This window comes from Panthera tigris, chromosome A1 (assembly GCF_018350195.1).
Source record: "Panthera tigris isolate Pti1 chromosome A1, P.tigris_Pti1_mat1.1, whole genome shotgun sequence".
NCBI lineage: Eukaryota > Metazoa > Chordata > Mammalia > Carnivora > Felidae > Panthera > Panthera tigris.
Window position 1 is genome coordinate 11,370,470 of NC_056660.1, and position 13,023 is coordinate 11,383,492.

At 41.1% G+C, this 13,023-nt stretch overlaps 2 protein-coding genes across 3 annotated transcripts in view; one reads left to right on the forward strand and one right to left on the reverse strand.

The window, feature by feature from the left end:
• Positions 1-1,753: 1,753 nt before the first annotated feature.
• On the reverse strand, positions 1,754-10,915 carry ZAR1L (zygote arrest 1 like). 2 transcript variants are annotated; one of them, XM_007097644.3, is made up of 4 exons: positions 8,605-10,915; positions 7,752-7,844; positions 6,162-6,236; positions 1,754-2,074 (listed from the first exon to the last, which is right to left on the reverse strand). In XM_007097644.3, the coding sequence occupies exons 1-4, from the start codon at positions 9,262-9,264 to the stop codon at positions 1,931-1,933; spliced, it is 972 nt and encodes a 323-aa protein (XP_007097706.1). In that variant the 5' UTR covers positions 9,265-10,915; the 3' UTR covers positions 1,754-1,930. The 2 variants fall into 2 exon arrangements, with proteins under 2 accessions (XP_007097706.1, XP_042813244.1); XM_042957310.1 differs by lacking the exon at positions 7,752-7,844.
• Positions 10,916-11,029: 114 nt separating this feature from the next.
• Positions 11,030-13,023, forward strand: part of BRCA2 (BRCA2 DNA repair associated) — a 60,167-nt gene continuing 58,173 nt past the window's right edge. Inside the window, exons 1-2 of the mRNA XM_007097645.3 lie at positions 11,030-11,184; positions 11,944-12,045. Coding sequence (XP_007097707.2) covers positions 11,979-12,045 — 67 coding nt within the window. The 5' untranslated portion in view covers positions 11,030-11,184; positions 11,944-11,978. The remainder of the gene's footprint in view (positions 11,185-11,943; positions 12,046-13,023) is intronic.

A 13,023-nucleotide genomic window follows, 5' to 3' on the forward strand; every position in this document is an offset into this window, starting at 1 on the left:
CAGTCAGCAGGCAAGCACAACCCTAATCAGTGAGCAGCCATCAACATCAAGCCAAGACCTTCCCAGCAAAAATTACAACTCGCTAAAAGCTCAGATGATGTCTAGCACTTTGCAGCAATAAAGCGATTTTGAATTAGGTATATACATTTTTGTTAGTAATAATGCTATCACACACTTAAGAGACTACAGTATAAATCACAGTATATGTAAACACAGCTTTTATATGAACTAAAAAAAAAAAAAAACAAAAAATTCATTTGACTCACTTTATTGAGATACTCACTTTACTGCGGTGGTCTGAAACTGAACCTGCCATAGCTTTAAGGTATTCACATGATTAGCCAATAATCATACATCTGCCACACCCAGGATTTGAAATTAGGTAATAAGACTCCACAGCCTGCTCCTAAATGTTATACCTCTCAATTCCACCTGCCCCATAGCTAAATGTAGAAATCTAAAAGTCATTTATTTCGGGATGCCTGGGTGGCTCAGGCAGGTGAACGTCTGATTCTTGGTATCAGTTTAGGCCACAATCTCATGGTTTCGAAGTTTGAACCCTGTGTAGGGCTCCGTGCGGACAATGAGGAGACTCTTGGGATTCTCTTTCCCTCTTTCTCTGCCCCTCCCCTGCTCCTGATCTCTCTCTCTCTCTCTCTCTCTCTCTCTCAAAATAAACTTTAAGAAAAAAGTAGGAAAATCAAAGTCATTTATTTCTGCATCATCCACTTCCAATCCTGTATAACTCCAACATTATCTTGAATTGATGTACTTCTCTCCATCTCCATGGCCCCACCCTTGTCTGAGCCACCATTTTGCCTGTGCATTCGTGAACCTCCTAACTGGTCTCCCACCTTCCACTCTACCTGGTCTTCCCCTGACAGAGAGAGTTTTTTAAAGTAAGAATCTGATGTCATGTCTTGTTGAAACTCCTTCATGGGCTGCCATAGGCTTGCTAAGGCCAAAAGAACTGTTTGTAACTTGAGCCCTGTCTTCTCCAGCTTCTGTCCTACATTAGCCTTAGGGGCTCCTATTCCTGGGCCATGCCAAGAATATGGCCCACCTGCTCAGATCAGAGACTTGGCTCTTTCTGTTCCCTTGGGTCAAGACCATCTCCTTTTCTCTAAGCTCCCTTATCCTGCAGGTCTCCATTCTCATGCTGCCTCATCCCAACCACCCTACCTAAAAGCTCACTCTATCACAGCACTGTTCCCTTCACAGCACTTACCACATTTGAATCCGAAAAAAATACATATATCTTATATGTACACATATATAGGTGTATTTATATATGTACATATACGTATACATATGTATATATATACACGTATGTATGTATGTATACATACATAAATATATGTACGTGCATATATATGCAGTAGTTCAAGCTATGGAGCAAGTCAGAGTCCATGTGGGTTCAAATCCTGGCTCCACACTTTGATCTCTCTGTGGCTCCCTCTCCTTATCTCTTAAGAGGGGGTATAATAGTTTGCACTTAATATGGCTGCTATAATGAGTTACAATCCATAGCACATAATAAATGCTGTTTAAGCATTTGCTACAATTATTATGTATAGCTGAAGGCCAGGACCTTGCCCCTCATCATCTCTGTATTTCCAGTGCTTAGAACAACCAGCTGATAAAAGTTTGTCAAATGACTATTGTTCCCTTCATATAAGTGACAGTATCTACCATTTCCCAATACTGTATGGATGTTTTTACCCCGAGATCACCAATTAATGTGCCTTCATGGTCTATTTTACATGCATTTATTTTATTCTACTCACACTGTACAATTGTTAAGCAACCTACAAAAAGTACAAAAGCCTAGTCCGTTTTCCAATACCAGGTCAGAGCTAAGTTGCAAAAAAGGAACAGTACCGTAAGTTACAAGGAAAGTTTGGGTGTCCTGTACAAGTCATACTGCCTGTCACATGATGTATTTAAAGCTGTAAGTATTGCCACAGGAGAATCTCTTGTCTTTGCAGCGACCACACAGTTCCTGTCGATGCGGCCTCCTTAGATCAATGTGTCTTTTCTTTTGAGGACAGGAACAACGAGACTTTGAACAGGTCTTTAGAAAACAAGGAACAGTTTGGACACTAAATAGTTAAATCAGTGTTTCAAATATAATCCTCAAATTAAAATACTTCTCCCCACCATCCCTATCCTTGATATCGTCATCTTCCTTTGAGTCCTATGAGAAGTCCTAGACCAAGTTGTACAGAGATACTCACATCCCACTAAATGCTATGCATTTTTCAAGATCAAAGAGCAAAGATAGTATTTGAGACAATACTGCTAAGCCAACCAAGAGGATCTCATGACAGAAAAAGGTTTGAGAAGTTAGAGTTTATAGAATTTCTTCACTAATAGGTTTTTACATCTGTAGCCAGGTAGGGGTGAGAGGCAGTGAGTATTAAGCAATTTGATTATCTAGGCTGGAATATTTGAAAACATTAGAGCAGTGTCTCAACCAGCTGTACTGTACCCACCAGCAAACATCTGGCAATGTCTGGAGATGCTTTTTGGTTGTCACAACTAGGGGGAAGGGTACTATAGAGGAAGCTAATTCTCTTCTTGCTCCAGAAATGCCTTATCTTCACTATAAAGTGTTCTTAACCATTATCACATTCGGTCTTCTGATAAATAAAATAAAATAAAATAAAAAAAAAAATCACACCCCATGGAGACCAGTATACTGCCCTTGTACACCCTCTCAACCCTGCTTATCTTTAAAATTGATCACTGCTCCATTTTCTGCACGTGACCATAGCTAAAAAAAGTCAAGCTTTACAATTTATATTGTGGAACTAGGAATCTTCATTTTGCCAATCAAAGTCTAAATTATTTATGAAACATTGTACTACATTTATAACTTCCACTCTTCCAGTGACAAGTATGCATCCTTATAAGAAAATTCTAGTAGCTACTATTCACATGGTGTTTGCTGCATGCACTATTCTAAGTACTTTATATAAATTCATTTAATCCTCACAATACTCTTACTGTGAAAAAATAAATAAAAATATAAATAAATAAGGATTTACTCTAAAGGTAGGTTTCTGTTTCTGGCAATGGTGTACTAGGTAGTTTTGACCAAGCCACCTGCTTAGGATAACTAGAAAAGCTGAGCTAAAGAAATAACTTTTAAAAATAACTATTTGAAGCACTACAGAATTATCAAAGCATTAGAGAAAGAAACCCAGAAGTGGAGGGGAGCCTGACATTTAGGACTATTTCCTCCCTAAAGGTCTGCCAATTCTGGAAGAAATGAAGGACAGTGAAAAGCTGAAAGGAAGTTTGACAAGTCAATGTAGCTGATGGTAATCTTAAATATGCCAAAATGGGAAAGACCTGGTAAACAGTTCAGGTTTTGTGTTGGGACCCTGAAAGGTTACAACCTAAGAATAAAGATGAACCAAAAATTGACCAGCTTTTACAGATGCTAAAGCCCAGTTTCAAAATAGCTCAACCCTGTTTAGAAAATAGCAATCTAAGAACTGTTAATATCCCTATCTTCCCACCAGAAGAAAGCAAATCTTCTGTGAAGGAAGATACTATCCTAGGCCTCAAATTATCACTGTAATTCTTCATATTCATTAGTCAACACTCAATCAAAAATAATCATATGAGGTACATGAGGAGATAGAACAACAAATTTGAAAAACATGGAAAATGACAATGATAGCAACAGAACCATAGGGCATTAAGTTAATGGAGTTACGTAGTACAGATTTTAAGATAATTATGCTTAACATGTTCAAAGAAATAAGACTGGTAAGTTCAGCAGAAAACTGGAAGTTATTTTTTAAAGACAAAAATTATAGCACTGAAAACAGAGTAACTTAAATCAACTCAACAGATGGATTTAATAGCAGATTGGAAATAGCTGAAGAAAGAATTAGAGAAACAGAAGACAGAGTGAGAGATGGGGCACTACAGGGTAAAATGTTCATTGGCTGATGTTTTTCCCCCCTCTTATGGAACCTTGAAGCATCAACATTTTGGCAAAACCTTAAGCTAATTCTGTTTAAATGTGATCATTACATAGCACTGACTGAGTACTTGAAATTTGCAAACAGGGAGGAGTTACTGAGACTGTAATGTTACGGCCTCTTTATTTAAAAGTGTGTGCTAAGATACAAACGATTATGAGGGACATAGGTGAAATAAGTTTCCTTTAGTGTAAGTTTCTTAGCATTTTAACAGATCTCATTCAAGGGCCTATCTTACAACCTTATTCCACTGGTTGCTTCAAATGTGAAATAGACCTACCTGATAAAATCCTTTCACTCTTTATCTTGTAACTTTGAGAAGCTATTTAACCTCTAAGTTTTCATTTCTAAAAGGGATATAAAGAGCATTAACCTCAGAGGTTTTGTAAAATACATTTAAAAAAAATTTTTTTAGGTTTATTTTAGTAGATGATATACAAACTGGAGCAAAGGGGGACAAAAGCATAGGAAATACAGAAAAGAACATAAAAGGCATAAGGGATATGGTTAAAGGTCTAATATGAGTAACTGGAATAGAGAGATAATGGGGGTGTAAGTAATATTTTAAGAGATTATAACTGATAATTTTCCAAAAGAGGTAACAATCTTCAAACTATAGATTCAAGAAATGCTATGAATCTCAACCAGATAAATACAAAGAAACCACAACTAGGCATCTAACTGTAAAACTACTGAAAAACAAAGCAGAGAGAAAGATCTTAAAAGCAAGTAGATTTAAGAAGGGGAATTAGTAATGCTAATAACCAACTTCAAAAACAATAAAGGTCATACCCTTAAAGAGCAGAAAGAAAACTACTGCCAACCTAAAAATTCTATACCCAGCAAAATTATCCTTTAAACCATCATCCAGGCAAAAGAGGATGTGTCACCTTCAGACCTGTGCTACAGTAAATATTAAAACATATTCTTCATGTAAAAGAAAAGTGGTCTCAGATACAAAAAGGAATGAAGAGCAGCAGAAAGGAAATATGTGTAGCTAAAGCTAAATGAATGACTATATAAAATAACGCCTTATGATGTTTAAAATTAAAATATACAACAGTAGTATATAAATTAGGATGAGGTGATAAGGAGTTAGAGTGTTCTAAGTTCACTGTATTGTCAAGGACAGGTATTATTAATGATTTATGCAAACTTTGATAGGTCAAAGAATCATGTTGGAATGTCTAAGGTAACTGCCAGAAGAATAGCAAACAATGAATAACTACCAAGATAGAGATGGGAAATTATTTTTTTATTTAAAAAAAAGTCACTTCAATGGAACACAAGAGGAATATAAGAAAATATATTTCAACCTACATTATATTAAACATAAACAGATTAAATGAGAATGTCCAACTAGAAAATCTAAAGGTAAACCATTCATAAACTGTTAGACTAGTTTTTTAAATATTTATTCCTAAGTAGGACAAAAAATATTTTTAAGTGAAGGATTGAGATCTTAAAAATGTCTGTTATGAAAACCAACTATGCCATACTTCTCTGAAAAGTTTAAAAAGAGGTCTCTACAAGGTGTTTTAGATATCTAATTCTGTGACTTCCTAGACCCTGGAGACACCATAAAATATGATCAAAGTTCTAATATTTACTACTTGCTTACACTTGGGCAAGTTATTTCTTCACCAACTTTAGCCTTCTGGTCTGGAACATGGGGATAACACCTACCTCAAAGTTTAGATTACAGGAGATTATGCATGTAAAGCACTTAGCCCAAAGTTTGGTACATAGTAAAAGCTTAATACAGGTTCCCTATTAAGTTACTACATCCATATGGGATTATTGAAACACTATATCGTACACCTGAAATTAATGTAACACTATATGTTAACTAACTGGGATTAAAATTTAAAAACTCAAAAAATTACTACATCCAAATTACACAAAGGGTGTTTGATAAACAACATATATGGCCCATACATAAATATACCGTATAAAGCAACTTAAGAGTCAATATGTCTCCTCTCCTACACCCCCCAAAATCCAGAATTTATTTTTCTAAAATGTTATAAAAATTCAAGGCATAGAGAACTTAACATTCCTATTCAAATACCCAATCTATCAAATCCTAACATTTTGCCACAGAAGCTTCATATTTAAGAATGGTAACCTTATAGACTCAATAAAAGTGCTCTACATGCTTACCTGACATTGGATTGCTTCTACTCGGTAAGGGTTAAAACTCTTTTGGCATTTGCAACACAGTTGTTTGAAATAAACCTAAAGAGAAATAAGGGGTTTTTATATATACATATATATACACACAAGATTATATGTACCTTAGGCTCCCAGTTCTTAAGTAATCTCTTCCCCACTTTGTGCCCTGCTTTTGCCCAACCTCTACCTGAGGTCTTAAGTAGTGCTATCAGTCCCTTTTTCTCACTCTTTGAACCTCATTTCCTTACCTGTAAAATTGAGATACTACCACTTGCTTTTTTTATAATTCTGGCAACCATCAATGTACACAAAGTACCACAGTAAAAATCTTCAATGGGAAGTAACTATTATAATTTTATTCATTGCATGAAGGCCAAAACCTTGACCTTTGCCTTCTGTCTTAGTCTATTAGCCTCTACTTTTTCATTTTCTCATTATTTCCCCACTTGAACTTCAAATTATTTATAGTTACCACCCATACATATTGTTTCTCAACTCTGCATTCTCTGGTGCACAGTTTCTCCCTGCTTCAGTTGGTGAACTCCTCCTAGTTAGCCTCAAAAATCCTGCCTGGACATCATGATGCCTTCCCTCTGACGGGGTTAATCAGCCGCCTCCTGTGTTATTTCTGCACCACTTCCAGGCCACAAATGCCACTGTGTCTATCACCACATTGCATCTTATCTCCTAGGAGAATAAATGTCTTAAGGAGGAGTCCTAGGTCTTGTTCCTTTTATCCTAGCATCTCAGAGCGTGTTCATTAAACCCACTGGTTTTCTTCTGGCATAGCATAAAAATCTATTTGCTTCCAGGGTCTAGTAAATGGCTAATATGAAAAGTCAAGTTTTCATTCAGGTCTTAGCACGCCTCCTTACCCGCTCCTTCTACAGGCCTTTAGCCAGAAAAGCAGTACCTAAAACGTGAAAGCACAGGGGACTCCAACTCAAAGGCTTGTTGAAGTTAATGAGATAGACCAGATGTCAGCTGTTGCAAAAGGAAGTGCACAAGCCCCGTGAAAGGAGAGAGAAGCTGCTTCGCCCCAGCCTACTGTTTTCATCGAGTCTATAGCGACCAGAGTCTAATCAGGGAAACTGGAAATGCAGATCATAAAGTCTTTCCCAATCTTAATGCGTTGACAACTAATTCAATTGAGAGAAAACTGCTTAGCCTACACAAGTCTGTCCAAGGCGAACCTTTACAATAAATTATTTCTCTTATAGCTCCACCTTGTGGACAAACTGTGGAAATTGCCTAGAGCCAAGGTCTCAACAGGTTCAAAACACACCAACTAAAAAATGATTATAGACAGTTCCACCGGACACAAGAGTTCACCGAAATAACATGCAATTCTGTTCCGCAGAACTAACGAGCTAAATGTAACATCAGTTCTGAGAGCCTCAGGTGTTCATGTGGACAGTCCAATTCAGTTCAAACATTAACCACGTACCGATAAAGTGCCTGGCACGAAGGATGCCAAATGAATGAGACAGCATTGTGGTCACATTCCATTAGGAAACGCTCTCCCTCTAACATCTGTCTGCCCCATCCTCCTCCCATGTCCCGCTCACTTTTACTTACCTTATTAGTTCCAGAAATGCACCACACATAAGCACTCTCCCATCTGGTCTTACAATCTTTACAGTGAAAATAGCCATATTTTGGTTCCAAAAACTGCAGATAAGGGGGAAAAGTCTTTTACAATCTTTGGGGGGAAAGCCAGATCCTCTTTCCTTGTGGCTTTGTATAAAAAAACAAAAAGCCCGGCCACCTGAGTGGCTCAGTTGGTTAAGCATCCAACTCTTGATTTCAGCTCAGGTCATGATCTCACAGTTTGTGAGATTGAGCCCCACATCAGGCTTCACACAGTGCAGATCCTGCTTGGGATTCTCTCTCTCTCTCTCTCTCTCTCTCTCTCTCTCCCCCCTCCCCCCCCTTCTCCCACTTGCACACTCTCTCTCGCTCAAATTAAATGAATAAACTTGAAAAGAAAAAACAAAAAGCTTCCTTAACCTCATTCATAGCTATCCTCAAGGCTACTATGCTAATTTAGCATTTCATTGCTCAGGGATTACTCTGAGATTCTTATTTCTCCTCTCAAACTTTTCTAATATTCTTTCAACAATGCCACCAGCACAATCTCCCCCAAAAGAAAATCTGGTCACATATTTGGCAGACCTGAAACCCCATCTTATCTCCTCATTCCCAATAGCAATGGTTACCAGACTTCTGAGTTTCACATGCTTAAAGTTAGCACCCTATTCTACCAAAAAGTGACAAAACATATAGGCCATTTAAAACATGTTATCAGAACTACCTCTCCTTCGTCAAGTACAAAGTGAAAGATTTTTTTTCTCTGTTACCCCAGAAATGGAAAGGAGGAAAGAGAGGATGAGGCGAGCGGAGGACTGAGGACAGGGAGGAGAAAGTTTACCTGGAAGTTGGGTTTCCGGAGCAGATCTGCTCCACCGACTCCCTGTGTCTGCTTGCTCTTCCCTTCCTGAGGGCTTGGGGTACCTTCCTCCCCCAACCCATGCTGGCAAAGTTCCTCCTGTTTGTCCTCCTCAGACCTTGGCGTTGGTGGTGACTGCTGCTGCTGCTGGCTGGCCTCCGCAGGACCCAAAAGTGCCTTCCTCTCCTGGTCTTCCCTCTCCTTTCGCGGCTGGATCAAGCCCCTGCGACCTATCACTGGAGAATAGACTCCCCAGGCCGGCAGGGGTACCTTGTGACCTGAGCTGCTCCAAGGGGAGCGGCTGCGCAAGGTGCGAGAACCCAGCGAGCACTGCACGGACTTGTCCACCCGCGGACTCACCTGCACCCCCACCTCCTTGGTGTTGGCCTTGCAAAGCCGCAGGCTCAGGCTGGGGTTCATCTGGGAGAGAATGGCCTTAAGCTGCGCCCTCTTGTAAGGGTCCATACAGTAGTCAGAGGCATTTGCGGGCACCAGCAACCCAGGCCTGGCCAGGAAAGTGGGGGGACCAGTGTTTCGCCTCCAGTCAGGCTGTTTGTGTTCATAGAGTCCTGGCTGGCCCAAAGGCATCGTATTCCCATAGCCCTGGTACAAGCCACAGGGAACGCGGACAAAGCGTTCCATCTGCTCACCCAGCACCCAGGCACAGCACAAATCCCAGTGCGCTTTGTCTCCTTGTTTTGCCTTCCACCTTCATCCACCCTTCTTTTTCCTGATCAAGTTAGTTTAGGTCCATTCCAAGCTTCTCCATTTATTTCAGATTCTGATGGGAGCTGCTGCCTATTTTCCTAATTAAAGGAGGACAGGAGATCTACCCATCTACAGAGGTCTAATGTCCACCTGATACCTATTTGCTCTTCCTATCTCTTCAACTCCTCCCAAATCTTTCTTCAAAGCTGTTTTTCATTTAGACTTCTTACTCACACACGTGCTTTCATTAGCATGATTTGAGCATACTAGAAGAGTATATGGAAGTAAGTATATCACGGCAGAGTTAATGAATGTAAAGACCCTGGTACCACAGGAGCAAGGAGAATAAAGTTATGGGGGGGGGAGGTGTATGTGGTGAGAAAATGTACTTTAGAAGGTTGTACTGTATGCCAACAGCTCTCATTAAGTCATTCCTAGTGAGGGCCACTGTCCCAAAAGGTGAAAAAAGCAAATTGTTCTGATTTAGAGGGTAAATGGAAACTTAATCACAGCATAGTTAAGTATCCGAAATCAAAAGGACTTGAACTGAAACCTGGGCCTTGTTAGCAGGCAAGTTACTTAACCAGGTGATTTGGTTTCCCCATCTGACAATACTAATTTATAGGATTATTACAAGATTAAATGTGATATTACCTATAAAGCACAAAGCAGAGTAACTCATGAGTGTTAAGTGGTAACTCTAACTGGGTAAGGATCAGAGCTGTTGTGTTCCTTTGCTATTTAGACCTAGATGATCATAAACTTTGCTATCTGCACTGGTAAGGCTTCCTGCTAGAACAAAAGAAAAGGATCAAACCAAAACGACAGTTATGTAACCAAGAAGAGCCCACCCTTTGTCTAATCTAAGGTTGTTTCATTGTTTACTGCTCAAGAGCTTTGTGACAGCAGCAAGGTCTATAAGCAGCTCTCACACCAGAATCCAGAAAATTTAGGTTATACCAGCCAGCCGTAATTAAGCTTCCTGCTACCCAGGTCACAGACCCTGTGAACGATGGGGACAGATTCCAGTCTTCCAAGGCGACTTAGAGAAAAGAAAGGCACAAAACAGGGTGACTGGCCGCTGTAAGAATATAAATAATACTACGGAAGCCTGCAGGGGGGAACACCTGCAGGAGAGCTACGGTCATTTCACAATTTTTCGAGGCTTAGAGGTCTTGGAAAGCTGCCACGTAAGAGCAACATGGGGACTAGAACTAAAGTTCTCTGACTTCAAATCTCAGCCCTTTCCACTCTATGCAGAGCACGCAACCGGGAAGGCAGTTAGCCACAACCACGGCCCACTCTGGGGGTTCCCAAGGTGGGCCACTTTAGGGGACGCCGTTCTTAGGGGAGAACAAAGGTCTTTGAAAGACCCCAGGCCGTGTACCCTAGCGGTCACCCAAACGTGAGGTGGGGCAGAGGGAATGAGGAGTGGCGAAGTACACTTTGTGCGCGGTCGCCCCCCCCAGCAGCGCGGCCTGGTACTCCGAAGGCTCAGGGAGAAGACAAGAAGCACCCCAGCTCCGTTTTTACGCGGTTCCAGACCGGACGCTCAGCAGCCGTAAAAGCGCCTGGCTTTCGCCACACGGACGCTGCAGAGCCTGACTTCCGGGTGGCGCGCACGTTGCGTGCGCGTCATGGCGTCAACGCGTGACGTGCGCAGGGAGCAGGCTTTTGGCGCGAGCGTCTGAAACAGGGTCGGCGGAGGCGGAGCTGCTGGGACTCCGCGCCTTGGTTGTTGTCGGAACCGTGGGTCGCCGCGCAAACGAGCCTGCGGCTCAGATTTCTGGTCGAGGTGCCGGCGCGGTTTTTGTCAGCCTTCTCCGGCCAAAAAGAGCTCCACCAGCGGAGGCGGTTAGTGTTGGCTGGGTGGAGACGGACGGGCCGGTGTGAGGCGGCGGGGAAACGCCTCTCGTTCCCGGGGTGGGAGCCGCGGCCTCCCGCCCTCTACGGTCGGTGCCAACCTCGCACCGACTGGGAGAAAGGGCCGGGGGTTCGGCTCCTCCGCTGAGCGGACTCGAGCCCTGGCGCTTCCTTGGGACTCCACTTCCCAGCTTCGGGCCCCGCCACCCGCCCAGCATTTGCCCCTTAGCTGCCCCAGATGTCCCAGTCTGAAGTTTCCTTAATTGGAAAGACGATGAAGTTAACTTTAACGGAATATCGTAATTCCGGAAAATGTTTTACAGCTCCTGGTACGCTGTATCTGTCTTGCTTAAACCCTCCGGCATTTGCTGTATTACGAAGATTTACTGATTTGAAATTGTCCAAAGATAGTTACCTCTCATAGGACCCCTCACTGACAGCATCCCCTAGCCGCACGTGACTAGTTAACTTAATTGAAAGTAAACATTTAAAATGCTGTTCTTGAGTCGCGCTTCCCCCCGTTTCAAATGCTTCATGTGGCTAGTGGCGACTCCGTTGGACAGCACAAACACGGAACGCTCCCATCCTCGCAGTGAGTTCAGCTACCGTCCCAAAAGATAGGACCGAGGTAAAGAAACAATGTAACTTTAGGCAAGTTTACCTAATTCTGATTGTACCTTAGAGTCAGTTAACAAGGACTGCATCCCTGTGAAGTGTATTTGGTGTGTTTTTGTTTGTTTGTTTTTGCAGAGTTACCAAGCATCGGAGTAATATTGTAGATAAAAATGCCTATTGGGTGCAAAGAGAGACCAACTTTTTTTGAAATTTTTAGGACGCGGTGCAATAAAGCAGGTATTGACAAAGTTGATCATTTGCCTTGAGAAAATGTTTTCAGAAAAATATGTAAATATGCATGCTTGCTGAAAAGAATCCAATACTTGACGGTTTTGTTTACACTGTAAACTGTTCTTTCTGGAGTCATCCATCCAGTTAAGAAAATGGTCATTTAGGGTTAGCCAAATGATAAGTGTAGAACCCTGGGGATAAACAAAAGACCAACCTCTTAAAATTAGTAGTAGGAAGAATTGCTTTTAAAGCACAGACCTAGCAAATCAGAAGCGTTGGTAATGTTACTTGACAGGAGGAGTTGTCAAACTTTTTAGTCTCAATACTCCTTAAACTCTTAAAAATGATTGAGGACCTCAGAGAGCTTTTGTTTATGCAGACTACCATATAGAAATTAAAGCTAAGAATTTGAAAAAAAAATGTTTATTAATTCACTTAAAGATAAACCCATTGCATATTAACATAAATAACATTTTTTTTGAAAAATAACTGTATTCCCCCCCCCCCCCAAAAAAGAAGGGTGGCTCTGTTTTCCAATTTTTTTTAATTGGAAATATTTATATTTGAGAGAGAGCCCACACGCAAGCAGGCGAGGGGCAGAGAGAGAGGGGCAGAGAGAGAAGGAGACAGAATCCAAAGCAGGCTCCTCACTGTCCTATGGAGTCCTATGGCAGGGCTCAAACCACAAGCCTTGAGATCATGACCTGAGAAGTCTGATGCTTAAATGACTGAGCCATCCGGTGCCCCTACAATTTTGCACTTTAATATCTGGCTTAATAGAAGATAGCTGGATTCTCATACCTGCTTCTACATTTAATCTGTTGCAGTATGTTGTTTTGGTAGAAGTATATAAAGAAAAGCCAGCCTCACACACCAGTGTAGTTGAGAAAAAGGAGTATTTTAATAGTCTTCAGTTAATTGTGGGTATTTTTCTTTGATAATACACAAAAAATTGACAAGTGGTAGTTTAAGAGTTGCAATATG